Raw genomic sequence first — 17,764 nt, 5'->3', positions numbered from 1 at the left:
GGCCACTAGGCATGGCCTTTGACCTTGAGCAGTTTGTACATCTGTGGGCCATGTTCACTGTATATTTTTAAATAATTAAAATGCAATAAGCGATGATGGCATTCGGCTTGCCCACTGTGTATTATACAACACTTACCAGCGACTTGCTGCAGCCTTTGGCCGTGCCCACTGTATATTATTTACACTAACCAGTGACTAGCCATGGACTTCAACACAATACTAGCCAGTGGCCACGGCTCTTGGCTGTGCCGACTGTATATTCTAACATATTAATGGGCACTAGCTATGGCTTTAAACCATGGCCACTGATTCCAGCTTTCACCGTTGCCCACTGTATATTTCAAAACAGTGATGGGCTACTAGACATGGCTTTTAAAAATGCACATTGGTCATTTTTAACACTAACCAACCACTACCTATGGTGCTGGCCAGTGATCCCAGTCTTTGTCATGGCCAAGTTCATGGCCTAAATTGTTATTAAGGTAATCAATGTTTTGATGAGCTAACTTATAAATGATGTTATGTCTAATTCCATTACTGATGTAATCAGTTATATACAATGGGCCTCATTACGAGTCTGGAGGTAGCCATGCCGCCATTACCAGCATGGCTACCTCCAATATCGTGTCCAGGTCCAGAAAAAAGGGAATTACCGGGCCATTTCGACTTTTGCGGGCCCGGTAATTCCCATTTTCGGGACCTGGAACCGGTACGTTCCCATTCCCATCGAGCCCTCATGGGGCTCGATGGGAATGGGGAGGATGCTAACAATGACAGGTCCGTTGTTAGCATCCCGGCCTGCTCGCGGGTGCCGGAATGCATGTCTGGCGAGACCAGACGTGCATACCACCACCGGCGAGCAAACTCGTAATGTGGCGGCCCGGTATGAACCGTGCTGGTACCTTACCGGCACCGTTCATACCGCGGCCGCCAGGGTCGTAATGAGGCCCAATGTAATTAGTGTTGTCACAGTGATGGCATCAGTGATGTGATTTGTAATGTCATCAGTGTTCTCATACAACATGTCATTAGTGACATCATCAGTGACGTGATCTGTGATGTTATCATTGCGATCATAAACTGCGCAACAGGGGGTGCGAAGTTAAGGTGGCTTTAGCTGAATATCATGGGTTTTGCTGCATTAAGTACCCACCTTAACATCCTGCAACAAAAGTTTTTTCCTTGAATTTCAAGGGCTTTGTTATTGCATAGATTTTTAGAATACTTCCAGACAACTAGCATGGCCTTCTCCCATGGTCAGCAGGCACAGGCTTTGGCGTGCCCACTGTCCATTTTAAAATTCTACCAGACCACTAGCCATGGCAGTGGGCATGGCCGAACACTACCAAATAATTTGCCATGGCCTTTGGCCTTGGCAGGTGGGCATGGCCACTTTATATTTTAAAACACTTGCAACCCATCGCTCATCAATCACAAATCACACATCACAAATTGATTTTTTTCTGTTTTGACCATTGGTATTGTTATGGCTAAAAGATTGCAGGCTTTGAGAATTCACAATAATTTTAGTCAATGCGCAGTGGGATAAAATATTTTGTCAAGGATCACACACTTTGTTTAAGCAGCGTGCTACAAGCCCCTTGTTTGATGGCCGGTCTCTTGGTGACTGTTGTGATATATTGCACAACCCCAAGTAACCGCATTTAAGCAGCACGTAAAAGGAAAAAAAAATGACCAGCTGCAAGAATAACATATATACAGGTACTTCTGCCCCCATAGCGAAAATCAAAAGCTGGCACTCATGAATATATGCACAGTAAGTGAACATATATCTTAAAGTGAAATATACAAATGTAGTTCAATAGACATACTCCTTAGATGAAAGTGCACAGAAATAAATGGCATTGGACTTTTTTTAAAAAAGTAATGAACACAGCAAAAATAACCTGAGAGAGGACATGTTCAAATAAATATGCTGGCAAACTATTAAAGGAGCTCACCTTTTAAACCCAGCAATCTGTTGTGAAATATTCACTGGAAAACTAAATCCCAATATGAAAAAAGTGCTTTGCTCCTGTACGTGTCTACTCTGGGAACATGACAACCTGAGTAAAATCTGGGTAGCCAAATTCTTGAGCAAGCTTGCCAACCTCAAAACGACCCAAAGGGGTTGCGTCTGCCCTCCAAAAATAAATGTATGCTGTCCACCCACATATGTCCTTTACTTGTGCCCTGAAAAGCAGCCACAATTAGGGGAAAATAACCACACCATTGTCCATGATTGTAAACTGTCTTGCCACATAGTGGGCAAATACCCATGACTTACTTGCCCTCTCATCATTTCCCCTCCCAACCCCATGTCTGGCTTTCAACAAAACTGCTTTATAAAGCTAACTTGAAAATTAAACATACAACAGTGTCACTCAAATATATGAATCCTTATAGAGCTATGTTAGGCAAAGAGTGTAAAATTGTAGTATTATTCCCACCATCTTGACTGGGGGACTACAAATATCAGAATGCAATTCAGCAAAAGGCAACATAAATTGTCTCTAAGTGCAATGCTTTCAAGGACTGACAGTAGCATGGTTTAAAATAATGAGGAGTCTGTGGCCCTCATTACGACCTCGGCGGTAGCCATGCCGCTATTGGCGGCATGGCTGCCGCCGAAATCGCGTCCGGGTCCACAGAATGAGGAATTACCGGGCCATTCCGAGTTCGGAAGGCCCGGTAATTCCTCCCTCCAAGGACCCAGACCCGGTCCTTCCCCATTCCCATTTCAGCCCCCAAAGGGCTGAATGGGAGAGGGAGCAAACAATGGGCCATTACCAGTTGGCCTGTTGTTTGCTCCCTCTTCCCCTCGCGGGACCCTTTAAACACGCCTGGTTTGACCAGGCGTTACTTCCCGGGTCCCGCGAGGGGACCTTGTAATGAGGCGGTACGGGGTAAACGGCACAAGCACCTTTTACGGCGCTGTTAACCCCGTACCGCCAGGGTCGTAATGAGGCCCTGTGTGTTAAAACTAGTAAAACACATGCATTCGGGACAGTGGACTGTCCCTGCAGTAACTGGGACCAACCCAGCTTAGCTTCAAAGCGAGGAAGCATCTGACCACCTCAGGCCATGCTGATCTAAGTGGTCTTGTAAGGTGGGTTTATATATTAGCCAACATGGCCTGAGGGGGGACCATTCCTTGCTTTGCTTTGAAGCTAGGCTGGGTCAGTCCTGGTTACTGATGTGTCGGGGGTCGCCTTAGAGTTCACCAGCAAAAAATTACAAATGGAGTCAAAAAGGAGTGTACGCCAGGCCAGAAGTATCGCAGTTTTATTTCAGGATCTCAGACGCAGCTGGGACAACTATATTCAAACAGAACGTGGAACAGAACTGCATGAAAAGGTACTGTCAAGGAAACACCCCAAAATCAAAAGCTTTTATACCTGTGTAAAATAATGAACACTAGGCATTTAGAAACACGAAAAGTCTCCCCACATGTCACTGATTAGTTACTGCATATTAGACCTGTATAGATGGATATACATTACCTTCAGTGATTGGGTCCCGCAGACCTTGCCACACCATCCTTGGCTCCCACTGTGACATCACAGACCAACCCCCAGTTCCCACATAGTAATGCCGATTCATTGAAACATTAGGGATGACCAGCAGAACTGTATTCATCTGTCCCGGTCATCTCATCTCCCTTTGTCATGAGATAGAAACTTCTGCTTTGACATTGCTAGAGCATTAAACCAAAAACAAGTCACTGTATAAATGTATCATATTAACAACTCTTTGACCTTCTTCCCAGGCAGAAATGTATTCTTTTGAAACCGCCATGGGATTTTTGAAACCGCCAATAGAGAAGGCTTAGCAAATTAAACATGTTGAAATTATAAATTAGTTGTGTATTCATTGCCTTTCGGCGGGACTTGTGAGCTTTGCCCTTGTGACCTCGAAAGTAACAAACATTGTTTGCTTCCTACTATGCTACCCTAGAATTCGCAATGAGCTACCAGCCACTGCAGCTTCTAAAAAAATTAATGAAACAAGCACATGTTACCTGCAAAAGCATGCTTTGGTGCCCATTTACTGTGCCTCCGCCTAATACTATTTTTGTTATACTTACCTGTCACCCATCTTTATCATCATTATTTCTTTAATTGTGATACACTATTATTTTGGGCATTCTCCAGCCTACTTTGAATTTGCAGTGCAGCTATCAAAGCAGCCCCCTGCCTCTCAGAGCACTAATCACACAGCTTGTAAGTTCACGCCTCTTTGCTGCGCTGGAATTGCATTTTTATCACAACGGCATGGATGAGAAAACCACTATAGCTGAAACATATCTATGTTTTTTATTATGTGTAAAATATTGCAGGCTTTGAGAACTCACCACGTTTTTAGTCAATGTGCAGTGAGATTCAATTATTTGCTGAGGATCACCCACTTTGGTTAAGCAGCGTGCTGCAAGCCCCTTTTTATGGCTGATCTCTTGGTGACTGTTGTGATACATCGCACAACCATAACTAACCGCATTTTAAGCAGCATGGAAAAAGGGTAAAAAATCGTAGCTTCAAGAATAACATATGCTCAGGTACTTTTGTCCCCATATCAAAAATCAAAAGCTGGTACCAAAGAATATATGTAAAAAGTGCACAATTGTAGCATTATTCCCCCCATCTTCACTGTGAGACTACAAATACCAGAATGCAATTCAGCATCAGGCAAAAGAATTGTCTCTGAGTGCAAAACTTTCAAGTACTGACAGTAGCATGGTTAAAAAAAGAAATAACGTGGATGCCGTGTGTTATGAGATATTTAAAAACACATGGCATTCGGGACTGTGGACTGGCTCCTATCCATGCAGTAGCCGGGACCAGCCCTGCTTAGTTTCAAAGTGAGGAAGGATCCAGCCCTCTTAGGCCATGTTTCTCTAAGTGGGCTTAAGGTGGGCTCATTTATTAGGCAACATGGCCTTAGGGGGCTGACCCTTCCCTCGCTTTGAAGCTAAGCAAGGTTTGGCCCAGTGTTGGGAAGGGAACTACTGCATCCCACCTCCCTAGGTGCTTTCGGGCGAGGCGAGTCCCACTAGGAGACCTGTGATGTGGCAGGGAAGCATAGAAAAAAGGCCATGCACGATCATAATATGATGTGAATTTGAGATGTTTAGACTTACGGCATCCTCACGAATCTGGTGGTAACCCTTAAATGTGGTGGTAACGCTATTACCACCACATTTACAGCTCAGAGCTGGGGGGTAAATGCGCCAGGAATTTGGTCATTCTGGTGCAATTACCGCCGCCAAAAATTCCCCATTGGGTCCAATGGGGAATGGGCAATTCCCGAATGGGCCTAATGGGGAATGGGGAAATACCATTCCGCCAAACACGTGATCCAGCGCTAATAGCACCGGGGGGTTTGGCGGTAACGCTATTAGCCCTGGCGGTATCCTGGCAGTAATACCGCCGGGATATCGCCCAACTTGTGCTGAGGCCCTCAGTGTGTGCATATAAACAGATGCAATTTTGTAGCTATGGCAGAAGTATAGGCACTGCATGGCAGCCCGTTAGAGACAGGACGCAAACCTGATGAACAAATCTGAATAGGCCCAAGTGCTGATGAGAGAGAGAGACCCAGGCTGCTAATTTCCACAAAAACCCTCCTTTGTTCTAAAACTGTTGCCAATATGTTTATCCCGAGGAAGAGAGTATCCTGCAGAGACAGTGCTAAGTGCCTTGCTGCACATGTTATCACAAACTGGCCAGAGCAGGCCTCCTCCCCCCACCCAGCAAACTACGAATTATAGCCCCTACAACTGTCCAAGTCCCAAGACCCCTGAATTCCGAGATCCCAGTGGACCCCAGGCCACCAGCTATAATCCAGTGTACCATAAAAGATCTAAGAGAATGGTCACCTAATCTTTACTTTATAATTACATGATTTTTAATAAGAGGTACAGGGAGGGATGAATTATAGTTCAAAAGTGAGGGTGGAAGCCTTGGAAGCCGGAAGACGTGACTGGGATGAGTGAAATGTGTGCGGGCCAGAGCAGCCTCGAGACTCACCCTGTACCAGCCTATGATCAAGCAAGGTGCCCTGTATAATGATAGAGCAGCTCTGTTAGTGTAATGTAGTTAATTGTCTTTTCAACCTATGTTCCCTTGAGACGATGAGCCCAGCTGACCCCATATGATGGAAAATGGATGGACAGGGCTGGGACCAATGGCTTGGCATCCCCTATGGAGTAGGCTATCCTAGGGTGAGGCTATAGGGTCACAGCAACCAGCCACGTGGGTTTTTACTGTGTATGAGTGATGCTGTGTTTTAAGCTTTTGCTTGCACCCTTTTTGCTCCGAACATTCCTCGGTCACAGCGTTCTTTGCTGGCACACCCAGGTTTTGTATAATTAAAACTTGGAATCTTGCAAGAATCTCTTGGCCTTTTCTCCCTAGCCGGTTGTATTTTTTCTGGTGTGAGCATTTAGGGGTGTGCCTTCAATTGGTTACCGTGACATGATCACAGCGCCCCCGCCCCGTACCTGCGGAGGTGTCCAGGCAGCTTCTCCGAAGGGGTCACTCGCATCTACAGCAACCAGTCCCAAAAACACATATTCACCAGTGGCCTTGCAGGAGCCATCTTTTCAAAATTCCTGTCTGCTCTTTGGAGTGGGGTGCGGCTCAGAGAAAAGGGCAGGTCAGTGTTATTGGGGACCCTGTGACAGAGGAGTTCCGGTCAACATGCACATGTGAGTATAGCCTTGCAAGTGATAACAAGTAGGGGACAGGTGTATGTGAGGGTGTAAAGAACGTGAATACGCAGAGATATTGCAGTGTCTAGTTACTGCGGAATTCAGGTTGTTGGTGCGGACACAAGATCTGTGTTCTTTACATCGTTGTTTCCCTGGTCTCTTGGATTGGCCTACATAGTATATGCCGCAAGGACATTTAATAGCGTATATAATGTTCGGCGTATCACAAGTTGCATAACTTTTAAGATGTATCTTCTCCTCGGAGCGTGGGTGGTTGATGATGTCACCTTGTGTTATGACATTGCAGTTACTACAATGTAAGCATGGGAAAGTTCCATCCCTGGTGGTTTCTGGTTTCCTCGTTGGTGGTGGTCTGGTTTTGACCAATCTGTCTCTTAAGTTTGCACTTCTTTTATATGCGAATATCGGGATCTCCTTAAAAAGATGCTCTACCCTAGAGTCATTCATCAATGTTCACCAGTTTATTTTAATAGCAGACTTAATTTTGTTGCTTTGTAAAGAGTAGCATGAGACATAGACCTTAGGTGATGCACTGGTATCCTACTGTTTGATTGACAGCTCAGTGCTGTGAATGAATGGGATTTCGCATATAAGGCATATAAGGCAAGGGTTTTAGGACCACAGGTAGAGTCAACCACTGGAACATCAAATGCAAAGAAGAAGACACAAAGAGAAGCCATCATCACCTTTCAGGACTGCGAAAGCACCGGTGAAGTCTTGCAGATGTGCTGACCCCATTTTCCCATTGAGAGGGAAGCTCCGCCAAGGATGACTTCTTCCCTTAGGCTGGTGGGACCAATTAGCCTCATGACTTGCTTTTTTCTGGGCCAACCCCTGTGTCGCTGCGACCTTCCTCGGCTGCAATTTCCCAATATCTGGGGTACCTCAACCATACACGAGAGCAAGGTCTATTGAAGAATAAATCTAGCTGAAACATCACAGGCATCCATGTGAATCTACGGAAACATGAAATCTTTGTCCAGAGTCCCCTCACCAGAGTTTAGTACCCAGGGACTGAGGAAATTCCAACCAGGGATATTCGCCTCTCTTTGGTGCTGTGAAAATGGCACCAAAACCACAAAGAGCGGCTGAAACAAGTTGAACCCATTGTTGTAGAGTCCCTCTCAAGAGTGCTACTGCAGAAGCCCACCAGACATCCTTCCTTTCATCACCACGACCAAGGTCCAGGAACAAGGGTCTGCATCGCAGCATCAAGAAGGAAGTCAGTTGGAACATCTGCTTCAATTCTAAGGTACTGTGGGGCTTTGGGTTTAACCATCTTTAGTTAGATCTGGTGCTTCCTAGCTTGGGTAGTGCTCCTTTCTATCCTTTCAAATTACTGCCATTCACTTGTGCAGGCCTAACAGCTTGGGCACCTCAGGTAGGCTCCCTTGAGCTCTTGGACTTTTCTTCAATGAACTACTGACTGTTCAACTAACTTTTTCTAAGACGTTTGCATCAGAACTAGAACGGTCCTATTGACTTTAGCTGTCCTGGCTCCCTAAAGGCATCCCTACAAAACCCTACTGGCTTTGGCAGTGATTGTTCCCTATAAAGGTTTTAATTGTTTGACACTCATATTGCTGGGGAAAAGACTTCCTACGTCCCTCTGGGAGAAATAACTATTCTTACAGAACCCCAGTGTTCTATTCTACTCTAACACTTTTTCCCTCCAAACTCAATATTGGATGGTAAACCATAAGTGCTACTACTCACCTTGATTTATGTCACTCTGTGTGCTGGAAATGTTTTAGTACAAGAGAATGTACTCACCTGTTTTATTGCTGCTTCAATAACTTGATTCTGAAATTCTACTTGATGTTACTATTAGTGGCTGCATATCTATTAGATCTATTAGATCCTGGAGGACTTTGAGGCTAAAAGCACAACCGTTTAATGCTTCATAAATACCACATAACATTACAGGTATCCTTGCAACATTCCTGCTTAAACCCTGGATTGTGTCTCGCTGATGCAGACACACACCAGATGTGTATCTTCACCCTACTCGGTGGTACTCAATCAACCTCAGAAAAATGAAAGGCTGAATTGACCAAGCCGAGAGTGAACCCTGTGACCATGCATTAGTCCACTAAACCACAGGCCCAGCATATATAAGGTATCTACATATAGCTGTGATCTTTCTATGGGCACATTGTATTCAATCACACACACAGGAGGTGATGGATTCGCATAAAGGCTCAACATTGAGGGGTGCCTTTTAATCCCTTGAGAGCGCCATTAGTTGTGCAATGTCAACAAATTGAACATTGAGTTCTCAAATGCACATTACATGAGAGAATGAACCACAGACCCCATTCCTACCTTGTTACTTGGAGAAGTAGCACCAGATCACCTCCGGGATGCTGGAATCGAAGCAGCAGCCTCTGGCGAGGCATTCCTTGCCACTGATCCCGTTGAAGCCGCACTCTCGTCTTTGAGCCGGTGCCAACGCACACTTCTTCTCTGTTTCAAAGACAAGGTTAGAAGAATTGATGACCTTCTGCCCATTGACATTTGATCATTTCGTTTGCATTGCATTGATTTATATCTTCATATACCTGAGTGCCATTATCTTGGAGTTACTGTCAGGACTGGCCGAGCTGCAGTCCTGTGTATGCACAGTGGTGTATTGCAATTCGGCCAGAAATGTGCAGCACGCTGCGTCTGATGTAATGGTTGGGTACATAACAAAGGACTGTGCATAATGAGGCACAGGCAGGCTGTAGCACCTTTTGCGTGTGCACCTCATTGCACTGTGCAGCAAATGCTGGCAAGGATAGATACAAGGGACAGCAGGGCTTGGTACCTGCACTCACCTTACCAATACATCTTGCATTACGACTGCTGCATGGATGTCATTTCACCAAAATGCCAGGGGTAGCGGAAGTGACATCACACGACCCATGGCCTCTGATGACATCACAGGAAGTGATGACATTTGACCCCACCCTGAAGTGACATCACAGGAAGCGATGGAACACAACCTTTCACCCCTTGACGAAACAGGAAGAGGCATCACATAGCATCGTTCCTGAGTACACTACTAAAACAATGTTACAATATCACTGTAAGCTGATATACATCTCATACGAGAATGGATTACCATATGTATCGTTAATATCAGTGTGTATAGGCCCATATTACCAAATTACTGTGAATGCAAGCAGAAGTACAAGGCCAAATGATATTGATGTTTTATTATATAGCACTTACCCGTATGTATATACAGTATCACCCAACCTGTGTTGCTATTCATTTCTCAATCTCAGGAGGATCAAAGGCTGAGTTGGCCTTGCCGGGATTCGAACCTGCAACCTGTCAATCACACACATCGCTGCAGTGAGTGATCATACCACTGAGCTATAGTTACATGATTACATGTCTGAATGTTCTAAAAGTCAGAAAACAAATTACACTCTGTAGTGGATACTATTGAACTGGTAACAGATTTAACAGCAGGCCAGGTCATCTGCAGGTCTGGTGCAAAGTTGGCCACATGTCAAGTCTGCGTGGATCTACTTTTCAGGCTTCAGAGGTTGGCCTCACATGAGCATGGTGGGCGTTTAAGACCTTGTATGCTAAATTATGTTCCCACATGATTGGTTTGGGGACCACTGGCCTCAGCAAGCTCCCTCAGGTCACACCTACATGTGCGCTATGAATGCACCAGTGTCCAGCACGTAAACCCAACGCTTACGTATTCGTGAAGCCCATCTGTGCAGCATTGCAATGCTCACTTGCCACTACTACAATGCGCATGTCCCCTTTGGGAATGATGGGAGATGCTCATAGTATTTGGGCAGTGCAATGAAAGCACACCGCTGGGAGCCAATGAGAAGGCGCCGCGAGCATCACATGCATGCACCTGTTGCTATATACCAAAACCTAACACTGGCGCGTCTATGAGATGCATTTGCAGAAGTCTTTGTGAAGCACATGGGCATGTGAGCATCTCAGAGCTGCCCCAGTTGTCTCTCCACGTGCTGCCGTTCTGGGCCAGTCATTTCTGATTCTTAGTTTTTTTCCATTTACCTCTTTTCTTGACCCTCTGGGCCTCATTACGAGTTTGGAGGCAGCCATGCCCTTAATAAGCATGTCTGCCTCCAAATTGGGGTCCGGGTTCCTTGAATTGGGAAATACCGGGCCATTCCGACCTTGGAGGCCCCGGTATTTCCCCATTCAGGGATCCCGGACCCAGACCATCTCCATTCCCATTTGAGCCCCCATAGGGCTCAATGGGAATGGGGAGCATGCTAACAACGTGCCCTTTAATGACAGGCCTTTGTTGGCATACTGGGCCGCTCGCGGGACCCGCTAAGGACGTCTGGTGAAACCAGGCATCCAAAGCGGGTCCCGCGTGCGGACTTCGTAATGGGGCGGTAAGGGGTTAATTGCTCCGGCACCTTTACTGGCGCTGTTAACCCCTTACCACCCACCTCATAATGAGGCCCATTGTCTCGTCTTTCTTTTTGCTTGCCGGAAGATTGGATAGTTCACCTGCACAGAAGTATTCTTGCCATTACCACTAGGTGTAGATGCCAAAGATTGAGAAACATTACTAATTACCGGATTATCTTCGAGGATCAGAACTGAAGTGTCTTGGCCCAGTACCAACACCTGCTCGTCCTGCCACACATCCGCTGTCAACTCCAGTTTGCCCACTCTTTCTTTTACTTGATTTCTCAAGGGCTCTGGACTTCCACAAGATTCGCCCTTGAAGTTCTAATACAATTGTACTGATTGTGTTGGCTAGACAGATTTAAATGTGGCCGTCGAGCCATGATGTTAACCCTCGATGAACAATACGTTCGAATTTAGCAGAGTAAGTAGGGCTACATGCTCACTGATTCTAGCATTCAATGATTCATATAACTTCACTAGTGTTACTTGTGAGAAGTTTAATGTCAGGATCGTGGTCAAGTCTTGTTCTGGCAAGCTCGATTCGCGGGACGGTCTTTGAGCTGAATATAACCGTGAGGTGCGTACTGAAAAATTAGATGAGGAACTTGTTGAGGAATCTACTGAGGTATCCGTGTACAAAACCGGACAGGCAGGAAGTGGTTCCTGATTTCTAACTTGTTCTTGTCTTTGTAGCAAGGCACCCACCAGAAGAATATCCCCCGCCATCCCAAGGTTGTTAATATTATGAGATGCTATTTCTATAGCGACCATTGCATCCGAGGGGTCTTTACTTCTGGCAGCACTCTAATGCAGTGCACCAGCGTACTGGCTTCAATTATACTACGCATCACCTCATTCAGACCTGAGTCCGGGGTTTGAAACGACACCTCTTCGACTGCCTTAGCTGGCAAAGGCAGCTCCAAGTTAAGAGCCAAACCTACTAGCGCGGTGTCTGAGACTACGTCATATAAATCCTGCCGAGGTGAAATTGCCATTTCCGTAGCATCAATAGGTCGAGTCCTTTTCGGAAAGTAGACCATTATTGTTGACACTGAAGTCGCAGAAGATTTCTTATTATTATATGACACTGAGGGTGTCAGGATTAGTAGCTATGGATCTCACCTAGAATTATAATGTTCTGCTTGGGATGAATGAATGTAGCTCACAAGGTGGGTTGATGTTTGTCATTAGAGACCGTAATCTTTATATATAAAGCTGAATGTATGTATGTGTGTGTGTGTATGTTTGTCCGGCTATACAAATTGACACAGTTGAACCCACTGCTACCAAATTTTGCATGGATTCCTCAATTGTTTGGGGGCAAGATTGTAGTCTATGTTTGGATGCAAAAAATGTACTCTGTAGACACCCTCATTTACTGATACTTACTCCGATTCACTACAGTAGGTACTAGAAGGAGGCAACATATGGAAAAGTGTCTGAAGCTAAATTTTCAATATGTTGGTTATTCCTTTAAAATGTATTACTACTGTATACAGTTTGAAACTGTTTATTAAAGCAGTTTTAAAGGGAATTACGAATTTTTTTTTTTTTTTTTTTTTTTTTATCAGGCTGCTCCAAATATGGGAAATAGCAAGATTGCAGTTTACTTAAATTCATTCACGAGAACAGAAAACAATCAATCAATTTTTCTTGGACACTTTCTGAAATTTCCTGAAGCCATTGAGTGACTGAAACATGGTACACAAAAAACAAACATCACTTGGAAAAGCTCCATATGATGCAAAGCGAAAATCAATACTAAGAGCTTCTGAAACACAACAACAAACAGCAGCACGACTTGCCGACCAGAGGACAAGAGCAGCATCCTCCAGGGTACATGAGACACCACTCGATCAGGACACGGGCAACACCGGGTACCCAAGCTATTGGTTTTTTATTAGTGTGCGTGTTGTGGAACTAGTTTTTAGAAGATTGCGTTTTGTCTGGTTCCTCCCTCCCCCCTCCTGTACTTCCCCTCCACCTTGCTCCCCTGCTCCCCTGCTCCCCCTTGCTCCCCTGCTCCCCTGCTCCCCTGCTCCCCCTTGCTCCCCTGCTCCCCTGCTCCCCTGCTCCCTTGCTCCCCTGCTCCCCTGCTCCCCCTTGCTCCCCTGCTCCCCTGCTCCCCCTTGCTCCCCTGCTCCACTGCTCCCCTGCTCCCCTGCTCCCCTGCTTTAGCACTTGCACGTTCCGAATGTTTCAAGATTATTTAAGAACGCTTTTGTTATTGTTTTACACCTATTCCTCCTCCCTTACCCGCCCGCCTTGCGCGCCTTGAAACACAATTTTGCTGTATAGTGCGCAATACAAATGTCCAACAAATAAAATAAATAACATGAACTTAAACATGATTTTAGGCATTAAACAGTTTTCATCAGGATTTGAAGGCTACCCCAAGTCAAGATGGTGGAGGAGCATCTCGCTGTTGAATGGGTGGAGAAGTACAAAGAAAGAGCAGTCGACATTCTAAACTGCCTTTCATCTTAGATCTCAAGCAGTCAGGTCCTGCTTTAGTTTTCTTGCTCATGTTAGGCCTCAAATTCCCTTATGTCAAGTGTTCGTGAAGACTAGGGAACGCAGGTTTGGTGATCCCTCATGGGACCAGTGAAGAGGGACTGTTACCCCAGTCAGAAGGAGGAAACAGCGACCCTTGAACTTGCAAATTCTGTATATTAGATTACTCTCCAGGCAGTTAGGAGTTCATCATATAGTTAGAATGGCTCCCAAGGTGCAGTGATAGACCAGGCACAGTGTCTTTACACTGCATTAACTGAAGCCTCACAAAGAAACTGAGAATCTCCCGTGCAGATAAGAATTAGTGTCTGACAGCCCAAAGGGTGGCAGATAGATATGTCACGTCGCTACAGCATTAGCAGAGACGTAGAGAGGGTAGGGCCTGAGCGGTCAAGGCCCACCCACTCAGCAACGCTGTGTGGGCATTTACAGATGTTAATGCCACTGTGATGGGCCCAACTACTTTAGCTTCAGGCCCCACCTTTTAGACAATCCTGGCTACACCTCTAGTGACAAGCACAGTAGGAGGTGGCTAGGTGTGCTGTATCGCTTCAGAGATTCAGAGATTAGTGTCTTCTCAAAACAAAGGAGAACGAGAAATGTAAATAAAACGTTTCTCGATAGACCAAGTGACGGTGAAGCTTGAACAAGACGTTTGGGAATCAAATGTTAAAAGTTACATTTTTCGTGAGGGACCGTTACTTTTCATAGATTAGTCATCAGAGAGTTAATGGTCAAGGGAAACTTATTTCAACTAAAAAAGAAATCAGTTTAAGGTAAGGCTTGGAAGAATAATCATTTGGCAAGTGCTCTGGAGGGACATACATAATGTCAAGGAAGGCTAGAAAACAGATACAGTGCAAAAGAAGAGTTTGGTTTTTTCCTCAGGTGTTTCTGCATTGCTTTATGTGTATTTATTTCTTCTCATTTTCTGCAGATCTCCAAGAAGACAGGAGATCTGTTTTTTGTTATGTTACCCACTTTCCCTGCCACCCTGTGGTGTTTCAGGTTCAGGTGAAACATATATTCAGTTGTAGACGAGAAGCCCAAGTGGGTCTGTGTGGGGTTCAGCAGCTCCTGGGGTTCAAGGCGAGACAGAACCTGAAAGTGATCTAGCAGGGACGCCGTCCAGCCTCCACACTTCCTACCCCCTTGAAGGGACCACAGGCAACAGGGAAGCAGAGTCCTACAAGGCAGCTAGTCTGGTAACTCTTCTGCGTATATGATGTAGGGCTCTGTCCTCCAGCACTAGAGGGGACACAAGTAAGCCACGAGCATAGCATCCTAGAGGAGGGACCTCTGGCAATGCATGCTGGGTGGAAGAGTTCTGCTGTGCAATCTTTAAGCAGTGACCAAGGCTGCTGCTCCCAGACGGTGTGGGGGTTTCCGATCTGAGCCGATACAGCAAAATGGACTATGTTGCTTGGCACATACCCCCAGCCCAATAAGCAACAGGACACTTTACAGATAAATGGACTGAGCCTATGAATGATATACTGTGCCTGTCACACGCGTAATGCGCCCCGCCCACTGCTCGTTATGAATGGTTTACTGAATGAAATACAGGATGTGTTCTATATGATAATGACAGCCGTTGAGTGCTTGTGGTAAGATTGCTGGCAGCACCTCCAACACTTCTAAACCCTACCCCCCCACATCATCTATTCCCATTCACATTACTTCCCTGTACGGCGGTCAGTGGGGAAAGTGAGTGCTGCAGTTGACGTCTTTGCTGCCAGCATTCCACCACCGGGATTAGGAACCAGCAAGTTAGTGTCAGGTTCAGAAGGTGGCCTGCTGTGGTACATAGATTTGGGAGGTGTTTAACTCAGGAAAGGTGTTAGTTGGACATAATAAAATACAACATTTTTCTTGATTGAGTCTTTCTTCCAGGAATCCCAAGCCAAGATGGAGAGGCAGTAACTGGAAGCTGATTGGTTGGAGAACACTGATAGACTGTTTTGAACATTGTCAGAATTCTTTAACTGTCTTTCATCCGAACAACTCAAGGGAATGTCACGTGTTCTGCTAGCTCCCCTGTAATAGACCCAATGGAGTAATTTAGCTGAATATTTTGTAGAATGGGGGCATTACCTCTCAATGTAAGTGGCCCCTGCTAAATAACTGGGGCACAATGGTGTGCCACAAAAGTTGCGTGGACAAACACCCTTGTCCCACCATAACATTACAACCAAGGTACTAAAGTGATCCTGAGTAATTTCCACAAAAAAAAGAAGAGCATCTTCGAAAATGAAACTGAGGGAGATGAGTGTGAAGGTTTCACGTGGGAGTGTAACATTTAGAGAGAGTGAACCTCATTACGAGTACAGCGGTAACCCTGTTGGTGCTACCGGCGGGTTGCCTGCTGGACCCTTAATATATATTGTCTCATTACGAGTCTGGCGGCCCGGGAAGTCAGGCGCCAGCAAATTGTAAGTCCCCATTCCCATATGCAAACAGTGCTTCTGTGAACAGTCTGCCTACTGTGGCTGCAGCGCCCGGCAGGATCAGCCCTGTCGGGCACAGACTCGGAGTTTGCCAATCCGGAAACAAGGTGCCAGTGAGCTTACCGGCACCCTTGTTTCTGGACCCGAAGACTCGTAATTAAGCTCGCTGTCCATCGAGTATGCACGGATACCAGCCCTCATTCAGGAACAACAGCCTTGTACTGGGATAGTGTACCAAGAAAGAAATCCTTTAAAGAGAACTGATATCAATTATTTCAGAAGGCAGGCAAAAGAAGAGGATACATAAAATATGTAAATATGTTCTTTCAATAGTTACTCTGATTAGTTAGCATAGAGATAGTTAAATATTAAGAAAAGATTTTGAACAAAAAAAATATTCTACTCATCGAAAGACTTTGAATATGATTAGGGAAGAGAACAAAAAGTCAAATTATTTTATCATGAGAAATTAGTAGGAAAGAAGAATACTCACAGAACTAATAATCACATCCCAGCTCTTGGACGAGGTTAACAGGTAAAAGAGAACATCTAAATACCAGGAGGATAGTGGGAAAGATAGAGGTTTTCATAGGGAGGGTGTTAAGTATGTAATTGCATGTCTTTTTCCAACTGCAGATCCTGAAAGAACCGGTGAACAGAGGTTCTGTTGTTTGTTATTTTATCCACAGCCCTTTTCCATTCTCGCGGGTGACAGAATGAGCTGTAGAATTGAGGGCTGTTGTGGGGAACACCTGGAGAGGGTCTGTGGGATTCAGCAGCTCCTGCGGATCTGGCAAGATGGACCTGACACTTACGACACATTTTGGCTTTATTGGAACTACTTAGATATTGAGCCTTTACATGTTTTCATACCCTATTCTGACAAAAACATGTAACAGTGGAAACCTTTACTTTCTCTCTCGCCTTATGTGACTTAAATGTACCAGACGTTTTCAATATTTGATATCTGCTGTGCTCTTTTATTAAACCAGAAAATGGTTGTGGATTTATTTTGACATTGTTCAATGGGTCACTATTATAGCATTTAGCCTAGTGTTGAGGGTGGAACTGGACGGTCGCAGCCTGACAGCATACCCTGGGCCTAAGGACATTATCAGCCATTTCCTGCCCCAGGCTGAATGCTATTAGAACCTGGGGCCATCCTCCGAGGCGTTAATACATTTATTCTTCTATAGGAAGTCATTTTTGGGTGACTTGTGGGTGCCACTCCCTTATAAAAATTAACTACAAGACAAAATGGCCGCCACAAGAAATAGTTATACGCTTTCACTGTGTGCGAGGTGGGTGATGGGCATGAGGTACAAGCTGCTGGTGTGGAAGTGTACAGTATGTGGGGTCGTGTGGTCAAAGTGATGGAGGTCTGGGGGTGCAGGATTTCAGGGTGTGGAGAAGAAGATGATATTCAGGGCCAGGACACTGGGCAAGCAAAAAAAAAATAAAACGGCACACCGTGGTGGTGGTGCCAGAGTCTCACAAGAAAGGCCACATTGGACTTACATTGCATACATGGGTGTCGCCTGAGGATGCTAATATATTTAAAATATGAACGGTGGTTCTATCTCTTAATGCTGGCATTTGAAAGCTGCTGGTAAAAATGCCACCAGTGGCATTTCCTTCATATTTTTTACTTTTACAGGGGGGTCGCTCC

The 17,764-nt window shown here is 45.3% G+C and overlaps 1 protein-coding gene across 1 annotated transcript in view; it reads right to left on the bottom strand.

Moving 5' to 3' along the window:
• LOC138526532 (trefoil factor 2-like) overlaps window positions 1–17,764 on the bottom strand; it is an 84,061-nt gene that overhangs the window by 13,411 nt on the left and 52,886 nt on the right. The window contains exon 3 of the mRNA XM_069637335.1: window positions 9,056–9,196. Coding sequence (XP_069493436.1) covers window positions 9,060–9,196 — 137 coding nt within the window. The 3' untranslated portion in view covers window positions 9,056–9,059. The remainder of the gene's footprint in view (window positions 1–9,055; window positions 9,197–17,764) is intronic.

This window comes from Ambystoma mexicanum, chromosome 7p, assembly GCF_040938575.1.
Source record: "Ambystoma mexicanum isolate Mex_15411 chromosome 7p, UKY_AmexF1_1, whole genome shotgun sequence".
Taxonomy (NCBI): Eukaryota; Metazoa; Chordata; class Amphibia; order Caudata; family Ambystomatidae; genus Ambystoma; species Ambystoma mexicanum.
The sequence above is the reverse complement of the archived record's forward strand: the minus strand, read 5'-3'. Positions and strand labels throughout refer to the sequence as shown.